General features: G+C 42.0%; 4 protein-coding genes across 5 annotated transcripts; 1 reads left to right on the forward strand and 3 right to left on the reverse strand.

The window, feature by feature from the left end:
• Nucleotides 1–148: 148 nt before the first annotated feature.
• On the reverse strand, nt 149–1,849 carry ptpmt1 (protein tyrosine phosphatase mitochondrial 1). Its single transcript, XM_073464473.1, has 4 exons — nt 1,590–1,849; nt 1,291–1,371; nt 644–835; nt 149–489 (listed from the first exon to the last, which is right to left on the reverse strand). Exons 1-4 carry the CDS (start codon nt 1,734–1,736, stop codon nt 361–363), a joined length of 549 nt encoding a protein of 182 aa, XP_073320574.1. The 5' UTR covers nt 1,737–1,849; the 3' UTR covers nt 149–360.
• A 421-nt stretch (nt 1,850–2,270) lies between these two features.
• Nucleotides 2,271–9,522, reverse strand: prc1b (protein regulator of cytokinesis 1b). Its single transcript, XM_073464568.1, has 14 exons — nt 9,419–9,522; nt 9,064–9,196; nt 8,295–8,417; nt 7,764–7,997; nt 7,246–7,416; nt 6,915–7,064; nt 6,618–6,765; nt 6,393–6,529; nt 6,056–6,151; nt 5,819–5,965; nt 5,621–5,734; nt 5,405–5,518; nt 4,521–4,703; nt 2,271–3,076 (listed from the first exon to the last, which is right to left on the reverse strand). Exons 1-14 carry the CDS (start codon nt 9,430–9,432, stop codon nt 3,005–3,007), a joined length of 1,836 nt encoding a protein of 611 aa, XP_073320669.1. The 5' UTR covers nt 9,433–9,522; the 3' UTR covers nt 2,271–3,004.
• A 450-nt stretch (nt 9,523–9,972) lies between these two features.
• On the reverse strand, nt 9,973–18,023 carry vps33b (VPS33B late endosome and lysosome associated). Of its 2 annotated transcripts, XM_073464286.1 has the most exons (24): nt 17,958–18,023; nt 17,695–17,833; nt 16,473–16,553; nt 16,307–16,368; nt 16,143–16,192; nt 15,765–15,832; nt 15,626–15,671; nt 15,439–15,533; nt 14,572–14,676; nt 14,345–14,435; nt 14,186–14,263; nt 13,803–13,876; nt 13,638–13,724; nt 13,461–13,551; nt 13,301–13,375; nt 13,154–13,218; nt 13,019–13,073; nt 12,891–12,937; nt 12,421–12,553; nt 12,187–12,260; nt 11,988–12,089; nt 11,805–11,880; nt 11,420–11,539; nt 9,973–10,223 (listed from the first exon to the last, which is right to left on the reverse strand). In XM_073464286.1, the coding sequence occupies exons 2-24, from the start codon at nt 17,788–17,790 to the stop codon at nt 10,144–10,146; spliced, it is 1,851 nt and encodes a 616-aa protein (XP_073320387.1). In that variant the 5' UTR covers nt 17,791–17,833; nt 17,958–18,023; the 3' UTR covers nt 9,973–10,143. The 2 variants fall into 2 exon arrangements, with proteins under 2 accessions (XP_073320387.1, XP_073320388.1); XM_073464287.1 differs by lacking the exon at nt 17,958–18,023 and having other exon boundaries at nt 17,695–17,872.
• A 209-nt stretch (nt 18,024–18,232) lies between these two features.
• On the forward strand, nt 18,233–20,769 carry hddc3 (HD domain containing 3). The gene is made up of 4 exons (XM_073464199.1): nt 18,233–18,425; nt 19,344–19,399; nt 19,488–19,728; nt 20,551–20,769. The coding sequence occupies exons 1-4, from the start codon at nt 18,314–18,316 to the stop codon at nt 20,679–20,681; spliced, it is 540 nt and encodes a 179-aa protein (XP_073320300.1). The 5' UTR covers nt 18,233–18,313; the 3' UTR covers nt 20,682–20,769.
• Nucleotides 20,770–20,989: the final 220 nt, after the last annotated feature.

Here is a 20,989-nt window from a genome sequence, read left to right on the forward strand (position 1 = left end):
ATCACTTCATTGCTGTATAATGCAGAAAAAAATCCTTTTCTTGTCGTGTTATGCCACTGCAGTCCAAACACAACATGCACACAATGATTGGATTGAGTGGAGTGTTTTTATTTTTACGGTATTGTAATGATTGAAACAGGATGACGGGTCTGTTCAGATGTTTTTATTCTGAGCCTCAGAAAGTTCTGATATATTTGTGAGTGAATTAGTAAAACTTTGTGATTTCCCGGTAAAACTTGAGAGAATCTGAGTTAAAAACACTGTTGGGAAAGCAGAATAGGTGTGTCTTTAAACGAGGCTCTGAGTCCCGTCTTCCAGCTGCTGCAGTAACTTTGAGGTCCGACCTGTGGCGCCGCTCTCTCAGCTGGACTGTCCACACACCTGCTGGTGGTATCTCTTCAGCATCTCCAGCTGAGCCGAGTGCACCAGGATGTGTGGCCGAACAGACGCCAGCTTCTGACAGGCTTCCTCTGGAGTCCAGCAGTGTAACTGTCAGCAGAAAAGTGCAACGTCAAAAGCAAAGTAACATCACTCACTAACAGACAAGACCATTTTGAACACGTAACCAAACTGCGACTGAAACGTGGGTCACAGTGCAAACAGCAGACGTGACAGTGAGACCTCCCCACAGTTCTGCACTGACCCGAATGAGGTAGGCAGCAGCCAGCGTGGCGCTGCGGCAGCGTCCGGCCTTGCAGTGGACGTACACGCTGGTTCCCCGCTCTCGGTGCTGCAAGGCGAACTCCACGCCTCGGTGCAGGTTCTGCAGGCTGGGAACGCCGGTGAGGTCAACAGTGCTCAGCCTCAGCTGCTCCACCCCTGCAGCGCGCCACTCCTGCCGCCAGCATCAAACACGTCAAATCAACCTGTTGTTTGTTAATGACTGGAATATTTAAAGGAAGGAGTCAACCTCACTTCTGCCAACACACTCAGAAATCCAGAACCTTGTGGAGAATCATGGGTTCATGGCTGAGATTTACTTGTGTCATGTTCTGCCAATCTGTCAATTATCTTGAAGATCAATGCATAAGAAATAGTGAGCTATGCCTGTTATAATTTCCTGGAGGACATTGTACTGTCTTCAGACTGCGTGTCAACAGTCCACAAACCAAATACATTCAATTCAAAAGAAGAAACCAGCAAATCCTCACAGTTAAGAAGCTGGAACTAGCAAATGTTTGGCATTTCTTTCCTTAAAAACTGATATCATTAATCAATTATTGAAATGGATGCAGATTAATTTTCAGACTAGACTTTCTATTACACACACAGTCAGTGTTTTAAACTCACCTCAGCAGAGTTGCAGAAGTATTTGGTCTCGTACATCTCATTCATGGTGATGACCCCTCGAACATTTTCTGTTTCCACCAGCTGCGACACAAGAGATGGACCAATCATCACACACGGATCAACACATTTGCATGATGATGTCTGATGTCTGATGATGACATGACCTTGGTACCGGAGCCACCAGTCAAACCCAGTGAGCTCAAAAACAACCACAAAACTTTTACTCTCCTGTGAAGTTCAGCTCTGACACAGAGGCGCTGGTGTTGGCTCGGTGTCGGCTGCAGAGGCTAATGTCTGACCTGTTTCGTCATGGATCTGAACGGCAGCGCTCCGAGGACGACGGTCTCGTCCACTCGGTCGAACCACCGCCTCGACGACACCTTCTCCATGACAACATTGTAGGCTAAGGTCGGGTAGAACAGCAGCCGAGCCAACGCTCCGGACATGGCTGAGCTGGCGGTTCCGAAACAGAGCAACGTCACGACCAAAACTTTTAAAGTCCGTCAGCTTTTCATTACTACACGGTGTTTTTCTGACCTGTCAACCTGCGAGCAGCATGTGTTCTCTCTTCTTCTGTCCTCCGGCTGCTTCTTCCGGTAACAACACGACTTCCGGTTCGAATCCTTCAAAGTAAAAGCTCTTCCGGTGGACAACATGGGATCTAATTTCAGTAAAACTTTGTTTGGTAGTGAATTTTGTCATGAATCACACATATTTTCAAGTAAATAAAGTGGCAGTTTGTCATAATTAAAGTAAAATATCATCTAGTTTTATATTAAACAGAAATCAAATCAGATTTATTCACACCTTCAAACACATCTGATGTTTTCATAAGGGTTAATTGGTCAAAATGCTAAAAACATTTAGTACAAACGTATGTGCAAATCATAGATTACGCTGTTTGCTAATTCTTTATAATAAATTAACTATTGGTTATTATTTGAGAACATAACATAAACTTGAGGCAAAAACAAAAACAGTCTGTGCTTTATGTGAAAAATGCATTTATTATATTTTGACAAGTTTTGCCAAATCAGTCATGATAGTTGACTGAATTCATGTGATTTAGCTAACAATTTAACAACTGGTATGCAGCACCAATTAATGACGTACTGTAACTAACAGTCTAAATGGCCTGTTCAAACAACTAACATTTTTGTCAAACAGTGCAGACTATAAGAACAGAAGACAGAGAAATATATACACAGGTACATGCATGAATATCAACAGAATTGGATGGAAGTGTGTGTGTGTGTGTGTGTGTGTAAAATTACACGATGTGCTGCAATATATTTTCTAAAAAAAGTGCAAAGTACTCGTAATACATTTGGCCTGTAAACCCGGATTGCATAGCATCAGAAAGCTAAACTGTCTTTCCTTTGTCTTTTAAAACAAATGTGCAGTACGACATGCAGACCACATTTATTACACCGCCATAACAAAATTTAGAGAGCCAAAGTAGTGTTAGTTTAAATAAGGATACAAAATTTTTTTTCCTCTTACAGAAGGTGATGAGCAAAGATCCAGCAGCGCCGAAGACAACGTGCTCAGCAACTGACGACAGATTCCTTGTTCATCACAGACTTAACACTTAATATATTATTACCTTCATTTACATATAAAAGCAGAAAAGCGGTGACAGGTAGTGAGATCAGAGCTTCGTTGAAAGGACTACGATATGATAGCTGATGCAGTCACCATCAGGGTGAAGAGGTCAGAGGTTGGCGGTGGTAGAGTTCAGGATGTCGTGCTCGATCTTGGTGTTGGTGGCCTTGGACAGGTCTCGCTGTGGAAACAGAAGCAGCTGTTATGTTTGATTCCTCATATGTAACATTACAGTATGAGGTAATTACGACACTTTGCAGCAAACAGGCACTTATAAAGTTTTGAATCATAATGAAAAGACACACTCAAGGCTGTTAGTGTAAATCAGAGAGAAGACAATCACACAGACGGACTCATAACGTTTCAAACTCTGTCCCTTGAGATGAGATTTCCACCGCAGGAATCCACCCTTTTGTTTTAACACTAGAAAGATTCATCAGGTTATTCGTATCAAGCTATTCTGTGAAGTGCCGTTTTGTCCCTGAACCTTAAAGCAACATTGTGCAACTTTTTTACCTCGACAGCTTCAAAATCATTTTGATGGTATAGTCATGTAACAGGGTGAATGGTGTCTCTATCACTTGTTTCTGCACTATGTAACTTCAGTGGAAGGGTCGGATCACAGCGTTACATACGTGGTGAAATAAATTAAAGTTTGTTTTAGTGTGGTACCACCAGACTAAAGAGCAGCTTCCCTCCTCAGGCTGAGACTCCTCAATTCATCCCTGAGAACTAAGCCATTAAAAATTGTTTTAATTTCACCACCAGGATAAGTCAGAACCTGGTGATGGGCATCAAAAATAACCAAATAGCCTCTGTCTTCTCTGTGATGGTCCTGTTTACGTAGGTCATATAGTGGCATCAGTATTAAACTGACAGTTTCACAACCACTTAAAAGTTTCCTCTAGAACATTTAAGTAAATATAGCTGGAGAGCAAAATGACCTTTTCTCCCTTAAATAAAAAGAAAGCTGTCAGACTGATGTCTGAAAGACACAGCGTCAGGTGTAGAAAGGGGTTTAGAAAGAAAGAGGTAGAAGCAGCAAACCTATCAGAGCTGTAAAGGGCAAAGAAGTGTCAGTGGTTGTGGCTGCATTCAGACCGACTCGGGCCCTGTGTGAAAAACCCTCTCGTTCATCTGAATTAAGAACCAGTCCGTCAGCAGTTTCCAGAGTTGTAAAATTGCATCTCAGTGTTCTGCTGTCTGAAAGGCCCTAAAATTCACAGATCTGTCACTCAAACTGGACTTTCTGCATCAGATTTAATGTCTGACTGGTCCCCACCAGCACATCCATCTGCATGTTTTTTAACGCAGGGCTGATTTTGGTCTGAATGCCTGCTAACTGTGCACGTTCAAACAAAAACAGCATGTTAAGTTGCTCTTTGAGGGGAATTTTACCTTTGATTAGAGGCATGCAGCAACTACAAGTAAAAGCTGATTAGTCAGATTTTAGGATTACAAACACACCTTGACTGAACAGATTCGGTGTTGACCAAGTCCTTCTACAATATAAATTTACATCATTAGCATTTGTACATCCTCTACAATACACTTCAATGCGTTACTGCACAGAAATGAGGAAACGGACGCAGAGAAAAGAGATTAGAGACAAAGGCGTAAATTACCACAAACTCTGAATATGTGCTGGCAACAGAGGCTAGGCTGAAGTTTGGCTGTGGACTAGCACGGGTCACCAACGCACCAATCAGAGGAGACCCCTTCATCTGGGCCTCGTTCTCCTTGTTACAACCTTGTAGTCGTGGGTGGGGGGGTTTGCTGACACCGACTGGCGTCCGTGCTGCCGGAACCTGGAGGACACACCGCAGGAGAGAATCACATCAGACTAGTGGGACAAAGTATTCACTTTAACAGCACAATACAGCATCAGCTGTTAGAGTTAAATGGATAAAGAAATAAATGGAGGTAGGACACTCAGTGAGTAAGGCACAAGAAATAACATGCAGTATTTACTAGTTCACATTCAGCAGACAGAACAGTTTCTGTACAAATCTGAAGTGGCAGAAAACAGTTCATGTTTACCCTAAAGCACCTAAATATATTCACAGGAGGGTAGAGTGAGAGGAAGGTCGCGCATAAGTCAGCATCCACTCCTGGAGCTCAGAGCTGGGGTTATGTTGGGGTCAGCTGCCAAACCCGACAAGAAAACCATCTCAGTGCTGTTGCAGACTGGACGCCACAGTGACCCACTATCATCTCTTGTGGTACAAAGTGGTATTATGAGAGAAGAGATGCTGGGGCTAGCTGGTTAGCATGCTAACTTCAGTAGACATCTTTGCAACACAGTACACAGACGTCTTTGACATTATTTCAAAACTGCTATTTCCATACATTCTGTTGATAATGTTAGTTCATTTCTGTATCTATTGAACAAAAATTCTGGCCAATCTTACATATTGGCAACAAAGTTGGCTGTGAAATTTGAACTGTGCAGGTGTTCCTCCCGTTACTCTTTGACTGGGTTTACTGTGTTTATTTTGTGTAAACCAACCTTGTTTGCTGAGAGAGGTGGGCGGGGCACAGGAGAGCGACAGACTGTTCCACTGAAGGCAGAACGCATGGTGCTGTTAGAGGTGGCGCTAGAAATGCTGGAAGTAGCGTTACACTGAGGAGAGACGGAGGGAGAAGGTTAGTGCTGACAGAGCCAGAGGACGGAAGGAAAGAATCTATACCAAAACTATAAAAGTGAGCCATGAACTGGGTTTACCATCTTTCGTGATTTATTTGGTGTAGCAGAGCCGAGGAACCTGCGTTTGGTCGGGGTTCTTACGGCTGTTCCATACAGCATGTCCTCCTCGGTCTGTTTGTTCTTCTTCAGTTGCTGTTCGTAAAGAGAAATGTGTCAACACATTTTCTAATACAACACGCAGATGAGGACTATATTAAAACAAGGCAGCTCTTTTACCCTCTCTTGTTTCTCCTTCTCTTTCTCTATCCGGTGCAGCTCCCACTGATCCTCCACATACTGCAGGAACTTCTGGCTGTTTATGAGAAACTCACGACCCTGTTCAGCTTCCCAAGCATCAATCTGGGCTTTTAATTTCTTTTCAAGCTTAAAAAACAAACACACACGACAAGGTGTTATGGCTGAGTAAAAAGTTATTTTCAGTTTAGAAAATATCAGGTGGCCTTTGTGTCTTACCTTTGGCAGACTTTTATGCAGCTCAGACCTCTGTTTCTCCTCTTTGAGGAGATTCCCTCCTCTGTTAGTGAACCTTGTGGGATCTGTGGCTTTTTTCTGTGAATCAGACAGAAGACAGAGACAGATTACAATATGAAATAATTCTTTCCAACATAGTGTAACCAGATAAAATAAATAAATGCAGGGATATAATCATATAGTTTGGGTTTTTAAAGGTGAGCTCATCTGAATTAGGGATCCATAGTATCCGAAACATTATTTATCGGCAGCTGGATCTTTGTTTTACTTTGGTTATTGTTCCCATCCGGTGTTTGTTTCCTTCCCCTGTCAGACTCACCTCCAGCTCCAGGAAGCGTGTCCAGCTCTCTTCCCACTGGTGAACTCCATCAAAGAGCTCTCTGTGGTCCTCATAGTGCTGCTTCAAGCGCTGGATCTCAGCATCATGCAGGCTCAACAGGTCTTCAGTAAAATCCTCTAAAAATAGTCAGTGAGAGTCTTAGCACTTTTCGAAACTCTAATATTTCTGTTCTGAAAACTAAAACTTCAAACACAGTGAACCCACCGCTAAAATATGGGGCAAAGTCCTGCCGCTGGTCGATGCTGTAGAAACACTTTTCCCAGAACACAGCGATCTCGGAGCGGATGGCGTCAGTGACATTGTGGATGTTTAGCAGTTTGAGCTCCTCCAGACGCTGAACTTCTGCTTGTAACTGAGGAGGAAAAATCAAGTGTCATGTGAACAGTAATACAACAGCGACAGCACTGACAGTCTTAACTGACTGTGAATGACAGAAAAAAACAAAAAAAAAACAAGGAAAGAAGGAAGTCAGGGGCACACGGGACGCTTGAATCTTCTTACCGCATCCAGGTTCCTCTTCCTGGATGTGACCATGTGTTCGTTGAAGGCCTCTCTCTCCTCCTGAGGCACCTGCAGTCTGTCCCACAGCCGCTGGATCTTCTCTCTGTGACTCTCACACATCGCCTCATTCTCCGTCTTACGTTCCTCCAGCTGCAGGAGCAACAGGACATAAAGTTGCATCAGTTCATGTTCTCTTAAGGCTCAATTCAGATGAAAAAAGTGCTGGATCACTTCTTATACACATCCAACTGCAGTATAACAAACATCAAACATCAGCCAGTCAACTTTCATCGCCTGGTTTTAATTTGAGGGGGAAAAAAGTCAGTCCAACCTGACAAATAAGCAGTTTGAGTGATGTAATATTTTCTCTGGAAAGGCAGAAAGTGTCCTCATCCTCACAGATGACGTCCTTCTCAAAGCTGGTCTCGGGGATTTGGTCCAGCTCGTCCATGTACAAGATGATTTGCTTTTTGAGCTCCATGAACTCAGCACGCCGCTTCACCTGGAAACATGAAAGCAGCACATCATTTGACGTGTAAATCATGTAAAACAGCAACAGCTTGTTACATAGAGCCCCTTTAAAACTTACAATGTGCCCAATGTGATGACAAATTTCACTCTGCAGCCTGTAATATAGTAAATAACTGCAGGTATCAGGTTTAAAAAAATAATTTGAAGATTTCCTACAGTAATGTATCAATCAAAAGATTAATCAATTGCCAGTATCGACCAGGCTCTAATGATATTAAAGCCATTTCATGAGATTTTCAATTAAAACATCTTGTCAGGTGAAAGTTTACTTCAACAATATCAACTTTGTAGGAGAGATTAAACAAAGCGAGCTCCCACCTTCTCTGCGTTCTGGTTATTGATGTGCTCACGGAAGTTCTCCAGTTGTTCCGGTGTGGGGACAGAGTCCGGAGCGATGCCGTAAGGCATGGAGCACAGGATGTCGCACAGGTCCTGGTCCTGCTCCAGCAGAGCCTTCAGCTGCTGCATCCGATTAGTCTTCTCCTTCATCAGAGCCTCCACCTGAGTGCGGATGTTCTTCTCTTGTTGGAGCATGGTGATGCCAGTCTCCTCCTGAACGAACAGAGGAGAGAACCACAAACTCACTTTACGAGATGATTCTCAAAGCAATCATTAAAATCTGTAAAACAGTTTATCATAAGCCAACTAATAACTACAATTACTTAAAGACAACACAGGTTGGAAATCTTTTAAGAACAGAATGAATACACAGTGATATCTGCAGGTTAGTATTGTGAATCATTAGGGGAAAAAAATTGAAAGATTTGTATGAAATCCAAAGTTATTATTGTCACTTTGCCGTTGCTGTTAAAAAACATGCAACACTTAAGTCGTGACAGTTGTCGTTACCTCAAACACGGGCAGCTGCAGTTCCAGGTAGAGTTTCTCCATTTCCACCCTGCAGGTCTGAATGCTGCTCAGGAGCCTCTTTCTCAGAGATTCCTCCTCTTTGACCATCATATCCAACAAGCTCTGGTGGATAAATACAATAAAATAAATCAGCATTGTGCAGATGGTTTTATGTAGATATTCAAGTTCTTACTAATATCCAGTCTGATTGTCACTTTGGCCAATAAGGACACAGATATTTTTCATTCCTTTCCAATATATCTAGTTATCTGTAACTAAGAATATCTATAGCCGAGCATAGATACACAGAGACCAACTCTGTGTCAGCTGATACCCCAGAAGAAATTGCAGTACAGCAGTGAAACACAGATATTTGAGGTCATCTAGAAACTTGCCATTACAGGTATTTTTTACACTTAATAGTCCCAGTTTTTCATTACCAGATGTTTTAGACTCTCGAATATCAACATCAGCCTGGTATCAGTTTCAGTCACAATCTAGTGAATGTGAATAGATGCAACTCAAAACTAAAAACCCCTCTTTGTTGACTAATCAACAGATGTCTCTTAGTAACGTGTAGTTTCACTCATGATTGTTGTGTTCTGGTAAAACCCCCTCCTCCTCTTCCTCCTCCTCCTCCTCCTCCTCCTCCTCCTCCTCCTCCTCCTCTAATGAGTCGAAACCTGTTTAGAGGCTAGTGAACAGCATGTCTACTCAGGAGGTTTCACCACAAGTATACAGCTTTTCCATTTGATATCAGATGCCTCACCCTGATGTGGTTCTTGACGACATTACACCTCTGTAGTCTCTGGTCCTCCGGGATCCCGATCTCCTCCCAGATGTCCTTCAGATGGCACAGCGCTTTATTCAGGCACGACACCGCCTCTGCTGCCAGCACCTCGCTTACAGGGGACATGACAGCCAATGACAGGCACGGTCAACTCGTTTATCAAACAGATAAAGACATTAAAACCAAAGTAAACACATAAATCTGACAGAGCTAACGGACGCTAGCGTTAGTTTAGCTAACGTTAGCTAGCTATAGCAACTTTGATCAACAGTTACCTACGAGCTGTCGCGTTAATTTACAAACTGACTATAACACGAAAATGTTTTGTTCTTACCTCTTTCTCATCATTAAGTCGCAGACTCTGTCGCGATTATCGTTGAACGGTTTAAAACAGTCAAAGCTTGTCGGAGACGAGCGGAGCGTCGCCTCTCTAGCTGCTCTCAGTTCAGTTCAGTTTGTACACAGTTCAAAATACGCGTACGGCGGCGTCCTGCTCTCTGATTGGCTCCTTTCAGAGGGTGCGCGCGTTGTGTCAAACCTGCGCCCGCCGCCCGGAGCTAGAGCCGTTGATCGTGAAGAGGGAACCGCCTATCACCGAGCGCCTCATGAATAAAACAAACACCACTACGGTTTCTCTCTGATTGGCTCCTTTCAGAGGGTGCGCTTGTTGTGTCACACCAGCGCCAGCCGCCCGGAGCTTGAGCCGTTAATCATGATGAGGGAACCGCCCATCGCCGAGCACCTTATGAATAAAACAAACACCACTACAGTTTCATGGAGGGTGTGGTGACGTAGCTAAGCAGCAGTCTCCACACAACAATGACGCCGTTGTTCACTTTTAGACTTTGCAGTTTAAGACCCAAAATAAAGTCAATGACGCGAGCAACACACGTGTTAAAAACAATTTATTCACTTTATACATGTTTTGCAGTTCTTGCGTTGTCAGACAACATTAGTGAACATTCTCCACCTGTAATGCCGGAGGGGTGCAGGGGGGGCGGGGACAGTGACCAGTGTCTGCAGGAATGTCTCAGTTTCTGTCCAGCGTGTCTTCAGGCTTCACACCTGGTTGCCCAACAAAGCCTCGAGGAGTCTTGAACTGTTTGTAATCGCAGTCGTAACCACGATGAATTTATAACCTGGAAAAAACAAAGTAGTAATGTTTATTAGAATTATTTTAAAGGACTTTTTGCACAAAGCAACAAGTGTATTTCTCCATAAAGCTTTTTTTTTTATGAGTCTGTAGTTTTGAATACTTTCCAAGAAGTTTCATGAAAGCACTAATAGAATTGGCACATATCCACTTAATTAACTGGAGGTTATTACAGCCTGCAGGAGGAGTCAGTCAACAGAAAAGTGTACAGTTTCCAGACTAAAATATATAAAAGTTATAACCTAATCACACTCTTCATATTCTTCACAGCACAGCTACTGAATGTAAGTTTAATTATTAATCTTTATATCATAAAACAGAGAAATAAAAAGATGTAAAACCTATTTTAAAACTGCTGAACGTGATGTGATGACATATCTTCCCACTGAGCAGAAACATATCCCGATCACGTCACTTCAGCGTCTTTGAAAAGACCTCGAGTGGAAATCCAGAATGGGTTTTTTTGGCATCTTTTCAATGTTCATTATTGATGTTCAAGGGACATCTTTACAGGATCCAAGCTTCATCAGGTAGGCTAATGCTCCAAGGTTAGAAGACCAAAACATGGTATTTAATAAAGCTGATAAATAGCTCATGCATGGAGTAAAATTTGGCCGTCACAAAAACTTTAATTTTGAACCTAAAGATGTTCTTTAGACGTCTGTAACTAAAACTGAAAAAATTAATTTTGAACGTCCAAGGACGTTAGGTGGACATCAATAGTGAAGGTTGAAAAGACTTCAGAAAAACGTTCATTCTGGCTCTCCATTAGACGTATTTTCAACGTTGTCAAAGATGTTGCAAAGATGTTTTTGCTCAGTGGGTTTCTGGAGGAAAATTCAATTACTTCCTGTGGATATCAGGTGATATACAGGAATTATTGCATTACTGTAAAGAGTACACTGTATGAATATCAATTTTGAAAGTGGAAGTGCAAGAATAAAACACCCATCATCCCATCTGAGCCAATATCTTTAACACTACTAATATTTGAAAAAAACTCAAGATTTGTAACCTGATAAGGAGCGTACTGAAAACAATGAGGGGCCTCTGTTTGTTGGATTAACAGTCAGGACAGCAGAAGTGAAACTAAACTCCTAACGACAGAACAGAAGGAAAGAAGACCATGGGGAGGGGGGGGCAAGTATTGTCATGTAACGTCAGCCTTCAGGCCTCGCTCACCTCTCTCTCTGCCGAGGAAACGTAGTGCTGAAATCTCAGAGAAGGTGCAGCCACCGAGGAACATGACGACGATGATGCGCTGAGCGTCGTTCTTCCCTCTTGAATCAGCGCCGTTGCTGCCTGTTGAGAGACAAAACCTTCATTATTTATGAGTTCCTAACATTCAGAAGGGGCTTTACTAGTTCTGTTTAAACATCAGGAAATCAGGTTCCTGTCACCTGATCGGTTGTAATCTGTTACCCTGATTACAAATAACAGGTTTGTTGTTTCCTGTACATGCGGTTTAAGAAATAAGACAACTACAGCCAACAGTGAACGTGAACACCTGAGCTTCAAACATTCATTTAATTTTCAACATTATATCAATATCGCCTGGTGATCGAACCTGAAACAGCGAACTCATGCCCATTTAGCAGCCTGGTGACTTCTTCAAGCCCCGTCCAACCGTCTCGCTCCAACACCTGCAGATGAGCACATCAGGAAGAAACATTGAAACACGGTCTGTCTTTGATTTTCTACATGAAGAACAAGACAGAGTCAGATCCAGTGGAATAAACGGTTTACTCACCTGCTCGATGAGTCTGCAGCTCAGAGGGACGTAGGCACCGCTGAAGATGTAAGCCATGTCTCGTGGGACACGCAGGTCATATTCTTCATCTGACTTTGGCACCTTTACACAAAATATGACAATATGTAAAAAGCATTTTCAGCGTGGTAAGGAAAAATCAAATCATTGATAATATTCAGTAAAGATGATGGTTATTCACCAGGTTGAGTTTTCTGCTCAGGGCTCTGAAATGGCTCTTCTTTGCAAGAGAAGAGAAGGCGTCAGTCAGCTTTCCTGGAAAAATAACAAAGAAAAGTCAACTAACAATAAAAGAAAAACCAGGACAGCTTGATGTGGTTTTGAAATCTGTCTCCTAACACTCATTAAATAATTGTCAGATTTGTATGTATGGAGAGAAACAGACTGTGATCAGGAGGAGGGGAAAATGTTTCACCTGCAGTTTTGTCGTTGACCAGTTTGCCCACTTTGCTCTCCATCACAGTCAGTGTTTCCCCCGGCTGCTGCTCCACCAGCAGCCCCAGCTGCCTCAGGTTGGCAAATGTGAGCAGGTGGTCCACTCCATAGCTCTGATGAGGTCAAGCAGAGAAAAAACGTCAGACATTACACCAGTGGCTCCTGAACTGAGGTCCAGGTGTAGAGGATGAGATTGGCAATGCCTATGCCTCGATCCTGCCCAGCGCTCCAGTCAAGCTGCTCCTCCTGAACTGCAGCATTGAATAATGTCCAGAACTTATTATGATGCTGCTAGTTTTGCAACATGACGTTACCAAGAAATATGATATTTCTGGAGTTTTAAAATGCTGCGCTGTGTCTTATTTCAGTTTGTGGCTTCCATAAACATGAAAGTTAGTTTTGGAAACACTGACAGCAGTTAGAAATCTTCTTGTGCATGTTAAATCTCACCTGTAGATACTGAGCTTTTAATGACCGATAATCTTTTGGCAGGAGTCCTGTGAAGAAAAGACAATCACATTGTTGGTAAAACAGCATTTTACACTTCATTATGAGTCAATTATATGAAGAAAACTCACCGTTTTCCGTGATAGACAGAAGACAAAGCATCCTCAGACTTTCTATCATGGAGACCTTGAAAAAAAGGAAATGAATGAATACATTTCCAGCATGTTGTTATTGTTCCTACTGAGGCTGCGTTGAAGCAAACGCACCTGTCTGTTGATGTGCTCCTCTATGAAAGAAATGGATTCACGCATTTCAAATCCTTCGAGTAAAGCTGGAACAGATAAGTCAAGATTTGTATCAATAACACCAACAAATACAACGTCTAATGTTCGGAGGGAGGTTTTTATTCTTACAGTGTTCAGTCTTTAACAGCTCCTGAAAATCCTGCTTTGTTTTCTTCTTCATAATCGATTCACTTGCCCCGATGTCTGAAAGAGAACGAGCTCTTCAGCTATTCAGGTTTGAAAATATTAAAATTCAGTCCGACACACAGTGAACTGCTGCAACACTCACGCAGGCTAAGAAGCCGATGTTCCTGTTTCAACCCTTTCAGCTCCTCTGACACGAACGTCTTCATCTGCTTTATGTCCATCCCCCGACGCTTCTGTAGGATCAATAAAGGAAGAAGTGTTAGCTCGGTCAGGGCCCTTAGTTACAAGTGTCTGCTGAGGGTTATTTACATTTACTCACATCGTATGCAGTCTGGAGGTTCCTGGCTTTCTGACTGAGGAAGCCGAAGACGTTGGAGAAATGCTCGTTTCTGATTTCGTCGAAGACCTGTGAGACAGACGTTTAACTTAAAAATCATGATGATGTGCAGCGGACGGCTCCCCTCTCACATCAGCGCTGACCTACCTTATCCTGAGAGTTCAGCATGACTTTTATACTTTTGTCTGAGGAGGTAACTTCAGGTCCGAACTCCACACATCCTGCAGGACAGATACTGTGATGAGACAACACGTCGACAAAGAAGCATTTACAGAAAAGATGAATTACTATAAATTGTTTAACAGAGTCCCTTTAATCATTGACAGGGTTCCCGCATCTCCTGAAACATCAAATTCAAGGACTTTTCAAGGATTTTCCAGGCCTAATTCCTTCAAAATCCTCTTACAAACGCAGGTTAGCAGAGTAAACCAGTAATGTCTGTCCTACTTCTCAACACATGACAAGTTATGTTTTTTACTGACCACAACAAGATGTACAGAAACACGGACCGCAGCTGCTTTGATACTCACCACATTTGATCCTAAATATATCATCCACGAGTCCTTCATAGACGACCTGTGAGCACAGAGGAGTGACAAAGTCCACATCTGCAAAGACAGTGACAGTGTTAGAGAGGACAGAGCTCAGCATGTCGTCCACTGAGAGAACAACACACGGCTGCTTCTCACCTCTGTCAATGAGAAAAACCTTTCCTATCTCAGCTTGACGAGTTCTTTGTTCTCCTTCTTCGACCTGCTCCCTCCACGACTCGTACGCCATCTGGTACCAGACAGACGGACACAATTTAATGGCAGTTTAATCCTCAATCAGCACAAACCTTATCTTAGGTAAAGCAGAAACAGGAAATCTGAGAGTTAAACCAGTCAACATGATAGCTTTTGTGATCGTGCAGCACCTTGGAACATCGTCCAATCCCGTAGATCTTTGAGAACGGGCCGTAGAGGGAGTGAAGGAGGTGCAGAGCACTGCCGGCTGTCCTGACCCACCGCTGGTCCCCCGCCTGAGTGATGTGGGATGAAAAAAAGATTAATGGCAAAGATGTATATGAGGTAGATTCTCCTGTGAGTGCCCTTGACCAAGGCGCTGGCACAGAGCTGAAGTTGATCCCCAGGGCGTCGCACAATGGTTGCCGACTGCTCCTAAATGCAGAGATCAAATGTCTCAATATATTTAATTGGTGCATGATTGTGTAAGTGACAAGAATCCACTTTTACACTGAAATTAGCGTGTATATGCTGTTTTTTTTAAACACGGGTTAACCTGCCAATAATCGAGCAACTGCTAGTGGACACGTTTGCCTTTGTTTGTTTTTTTCCCTCATGTGTCCTGTCACACCCGTGTTTTATGTTCACAACACAGCCCAGCTGAGCCTGAGGTGATAAATACCCCTGACTACCGCAGGGTTAATTGACCTGGGAGTAAATCCTGACAGTTTATATTCACATTGCACACACAAGCCAGATGTAAGCGGCTGTTGTGGGTTTTTTGGCCACTGTGAACCTGATGCACCTGTGCAGGTACTTAATTTTTTGCTATTCATCAGTTCAAATTGCCATCAGGAATGAATGAATGAATGAATGATGGAATTAATTATCAAATTGCATCGTTCTGATGTTTCTGTGCCAAATGAATCACGGGGAAAATAACGATTGACTCACAGTTACAGTCGCAAGTTGGAACCAATTAATTTTATGTAAATTTTGCTTAAAACAAACGCTGAATCATTCGCAGCTGGATCTCAGACCGTGTGCTCGTTATTTACCAGGAAGTTGTCTCTGAAGAACTCCGGCAGCTCCAGACTGATGATGTCATCGTCAAGTGGAAGAAGGTAGAAAGCCCACTCATCAGTGGTCACATCTGTGGGAGGGCAGAGTTCAACATTTCCTTTCAGCAACACTCATTATTGCTACTAAAATATACAGTGAAGAAGAAGAAGGAGGCTTATTTACCACCATAGATGCCCTGCTCCTCCAGCACCGCCTCACACGCATAGAACTGGATGATACAGGAGGGTCAGCGGGTCAATATCAACAACTTGATCCAAAACAAATCAAAGAGAGTCTGCACACACAGCAGGGTGGGAAATACCTTCTGAGGGGTGAAGATGATCTTGTATCTTCTAAACTTTCCTGCTGCCTTGTCTGCATTGGCCACATCTGGAACAAGGAGGAAATTGACAATGACAACTTTTTGCTTTACGCTTTTCATTGTCTGTAAATATTATTTTTTTCTGTCAGTCCACTATACTTTTCATTTATTTTTTGTATTTCATTTTCAACTATTATTCTTGTCTGTTGTTCTTTACATATTCAAAATAAATATTTCAATCAATCAATCAATGTTTTTAAGGAAAAGAGATACTTATTCTGCACCTTTATACAAGCTCTGCAGTTGTATTATTTTTAATTTATAAAAATTATCCATCTACATAAAAATGTTATCAATATGACCTTTAACTCTACTTACCACATATCCATTTCACAGTTTGTATTCTTGGCCGGATCAGAAAACAGAGCCTAAAAGAGAGAAATGCCACATTGTCATATCGTGTGTGTGTGTGTGTGTGTGTGTGTGTGTGTGTGTGTGTGTGTGTAAAATGGTGTCAGGAGTACAGAGGGTGCAGGGCTCACTGATCTGAAGTGCTGCTAATAGGTTTGTATTCCACTTTGTAGAGTTTGTCAACTTCATGTTGCTGTAATAACAAGAAGGAGGGAGACAAAGTGTTTGATAACGATTCTCTCAGGAGTTTCTAGTCTCAAGAGTCAGAACAGAGGGGTAATAACTGATGAGGGTCACCTTTAGTGTTGAGACGTTAGCGATACGATCCAGCGGGCTCATCAAGTCCGCCTCAATAAAGAGGTCTTTCTTCCCCGGGAGCTGTTTGACAAAGAGAGAGAGTTAGAAGAGGACTCGGAGGATCTACTCAACAGCAAACACACACAATATTCTACACAAACTGGATTCTCAGAGGAAAAACATTTATTTCCGTGGTGGAACGGCACATATGAAAAAGTGGAGCTTGCAGATGAAAATGATGTGTTGGAATCATTTCATACTGTAACAGCGTTATTTTGTCAGTGTTATGTTTTTCTTATTGGCAACAAATCACCTTTCATCATATGCATTAGTCAGTCTCTCCATACTGTCTGACTTCCTCACTGTTTGTGGCAAGAAAGTGTGACGTAAACTTGAGTAAATAGCGCATTTGTTGGGGACTTTGTCGTCTGGTGAGTGTTCGTGGAAGCAGGATGGTGTATGTAGGACTGAGTTACATGGTTTTATACATCATATATATTTCTTTTTCTTTTTCTTCTTTCCCTTTTCACTGTTTGTAGTAGCTGTCTGTGTTATTGATAGTTTTCATACCTGTATTACAGTGTTGTATTATGCGTTTTATTCCTAAAAAGCCTAACCAGGGACAACGACTGGAAATTAGCCTTGGCTAGAAGGCCTATATATACTGTATATTACACATTGCATTATTACTCTAATCATTTAATATCTACAGTGTAGTTACATTGTATTACATGGCACATATCTTTACATCTCTATTTCCATTAGTATTATAGTTTTACGTACATATTTGTTTACAGCTATTTGTATATTTTAGTACTTTTTTAAATTTTCTTCTTACTTACTCTTGTCGTATTATCTTTCTCTATTCAAATCCTGTTTATTATTATTATTACTATTATTTTTGTTTTGAGCTTTTTGTGATTTGTCGATAATAAGAAAAATACAGAACATCAACATCCCAACATCTGAGACATCACAGATGGGGTGTGGTCACACACTACCAGCAGTCTAATTCAGTGACAGTGTCCTTTATTTATCTGTGTCAGTAGTGACAGCTGGTATTTGTGTATCCAATTAGTGTCCTATAATAAAAACACTATCATATGCGAATTATATTATATTATAAGTCAGTCATATTGCTGGCGGTGTGTCAGCAGCAGGAGCCAGGTGGCAGCCAGCCAAGCCAAATTAAGCAGAGACATATATCATGACGTGGTCCCACCTGTTCCAGCAGGTAGATCAGCTGATCTCTGGCCAGCCTCTTGAGCAGAGAGAAGTCAGGGAGCTCCGGGCAATCTCTCCTGGCACTGTGAGCCATCCTGGGCACCAACGGAGACCGGACAGTAATAATCACTCATCCACTGCACACAGAAAAATAAAACAATAAAACGTAACTGCTCCAGAAACAGACTTTGTACTGACAGAGAGGCTGCAACCATCAGAAACACACAGGAGAGACGAGAATCTGTGCTGTGGACAACCTACTAGCTAGGTTAGCTTGTTGGCTAAAAACACATCCTTCACATCAGACGAATTTTCAAAATAAAGCCTGGCGTCAAAGTGCTGACACCGAGATGAAAACAATGTCCTCAAAATCATCAACAAACGACCAAAATGTCAGCAGTAAATCTCTGTCAAAACATCAGCAAAATGCATTCAGCTGATTAGAAACTACCTGCTTCCTTCCGTAGCTAAAACAAAGCGGAATTAATCACATCATCTGTTTCTCCCCGGACACCATAAATCAACGGACCGCGACACCTTCGGAAGAAGAAAGACGTTTGACGTCTAAAAATCACCTGACGCAGTTTTTTCTCTCTCACTTCACGTTGTTTTGCACCATGAATTCAGACGCGGTGTTATTGTTAGAGACGGTGAACTTTGCCGCAGAGAAACACCGCAACCAGCGACGCAAAGATGCGGAACAAACGCCGTACATTAACCACCCCATCGGTACGTAGCAGTGTGTGTTTGTTGTGATGCCTTCAGGTGCTGCGCGTTAATCTTTCCTACACCTGAGAAGTTGAAATAAGAGCTGGATTGAGACCATGCTGGATTTTAAAGTAGTTTCTGACTATTATTATTATTAACAACAACTTACAAAATGTTTTGCGTGACAGTCGACAGCAAACTGGAACAGCTCCATAATATAGGTCAAAGTCCAAAACAGTAAGGAGATAAATAGGGAAAGGAATTCCCCAGACTCCCTTATAAAATCACTCGATTTAGTGAGATGTTCAGTTAGTAGAAACTTAATAAACTGTGTGAAAAGCTGTCTATGACAAATTCTTAAGTATGTGGGCCTCCTTGTAAATTCGGCACATCCTATAGGCCGACATTAAGTTCTTACTTGCTGAAAATCTGCATCACACACAAAAAAAGGCTAGGAAGGTGACAGGGTCCCCTTCAACTACATAGTGCACCTTTTTAAAGGAGACATATGCTCATTTTCTGGTTAATAAGTATATTTTGGGTTACTATTAGAATAGGTTTACATGCAAAGTCACAGAGTAAAAGGCTGGATGACTGGCGAGGCGTTTCAGGAGCAGCGTTTTCTTCGGGAGAGAGGAGCGCCTGTTGGTGCAGACTTTGACCTTTTTAACTTTTAGATGCACAACAACAAATATAAAACACTGACAGAAAGGAAAAAGCGAAAAAGCACATTAGGTCTCCTTTAAAGTGTCAGTGGAAAACAATGTTTCATGACAAAAAACAAACTGGCTTTCTAAAAGTTAAATAATATGACAGACGTCTTCTGTTGTATTGATAACTGTGTTGAATGGTTTATGGACAATGATTTTTGTGGCAGCAGCTGAAACAATAAGCCTTTCCTCTCTCTGATGCTCACAGCTCTGTGTGTGTACTTTTAAGGAGTAGCGAGAATTCTCAGCCATGAAGGAGACGTCACAGACATCGAGGTTCTGCAGGTATGTTATCAGTGAGTGACTGTTAGGTAACACTGTCAGGCAGAGGGTGTGTTGTATTACAGATTGTGTGTGTTGATTTGTGTTGCAGGCTGCACTGCTTCACGACACAGTGGAGGACACAGACACCTCTCCTGCAGAGCTGGAAGCAAAGTTCGGGCCGATCGTAGCTCGTATCGTTCAGGAGGTGACGGACGATAAGACCCTGCCCAAACAGGAGAGGAAGCGTCAGCAGGTGGCACATGCGCCTCACTGCAGCCGGCAAGCCAAACTGGTCAAACTGGCTGATAAACTGTACAACCTGAGGGACCTGAACCGCTGCACACCTGTCGGTCAGCACCGCTCACTGTCACTGTCTTACACTGTCACTGAGTCACATGTGGAGAGTTTTCTTCTTCAGGACTTCAGTTAAATTTTATTAAATTTTAAATTCTTTATTGTGTAAAAAAGAATCAGCATTAAATATTTATTTGAAATTATATACTTCATTTTAATTTCAACATGTTTTAATGTGACAGAACTATGTGGATAGAGCATGTAGGGCTGTCAGGATGTCAGATTTTCACTACACAGTTATTATGATCGTGGCCAAAAAAATTAATGATAATATTGCTTTAACTGAATTGAATTTAAAAAATATATATATTTCACAGAATCCAAAAAACTCGAGCTAACTTTCATTGAGTGAGGGTGGAGTGTCTCGCCTCCGTCTGTCATCTCATAAAGACCGCTTCTTGCTTCTCTTCCTCTTTTTTTCCTGTTCTATGGACTGGCATCTTTTGTTTCTTTTCTTTTTTTGGCTTTCACATTTTTTTGTGGCAACCTGCGCTAAGGTGCATTACTGCCATGTAGTATGATGAAGCAAGAACCGAAAGAAACGGAAAAAATGACTTAAGAGATGCTGGATTCATTACTTACATTATACCAGTACAAAATGTTTAAATATCATGGTGATTGCGATTTTAAAAATCGGAACAATAGATAGAAAGAAAAGAAAAGAAATTCTTGAAATGACTGTACGGACACCAGACATGTTCTCAAATAAATGTAGAGGAGTAAAACTGTAACACTGCTGTTTGAACACACAAGAACCAATACTTCACAATGTACTGAGTCACCATACCTTCTCCCTGTTTGTGTGTGTGTGTTGGCAGGTTGGTCAACCGAGCGGGTCCAGGAGTATTTTTTGTGGGCCTCTGAGGTGGTGAAAGGCCTGAGAGGAACCAACTCTGCTCTGGAGGAGAAGCTGGAGGAACTGTTCAGACAGAGAGGCGTCCAGCTCTGACAACACGGCCGCAACAAAGACTGTTTAAATTACAAATAACACACATTTTCATAAGTAAATTATACAAATAAATCGTATTTCGTATGCATTTTTGTGGTCTTTAATGTATTTCTTTAGTATTTTGTTGTGCTCAAAGTTTGGTATAGCGTCATCAGTTAAATTATTTAAGAAGTATTTATGAGTAGTAGTGTTCGTCAGTCTGTCACTACGCACTGATTCTTTTAAAGTAAAAAATATTCCCTTTCTAATCAGAGTTTGAGGAATTGATACACAACGACAGACATAGGTATACAATGTAAAAACAAGGA

Source organism: Pagrus major, chromosome 4, assembly GCF_040436345.1.
Source record: "Pagrus major chromosome 4, Pma_NU_1.0".
In the NCBI taxonomy this organism is placed as follows: Eukaryota; Metazoa; Chordata; class Actinopteri; order Spariformes; family Sparidae; genus Pagrus; species Pagrus major.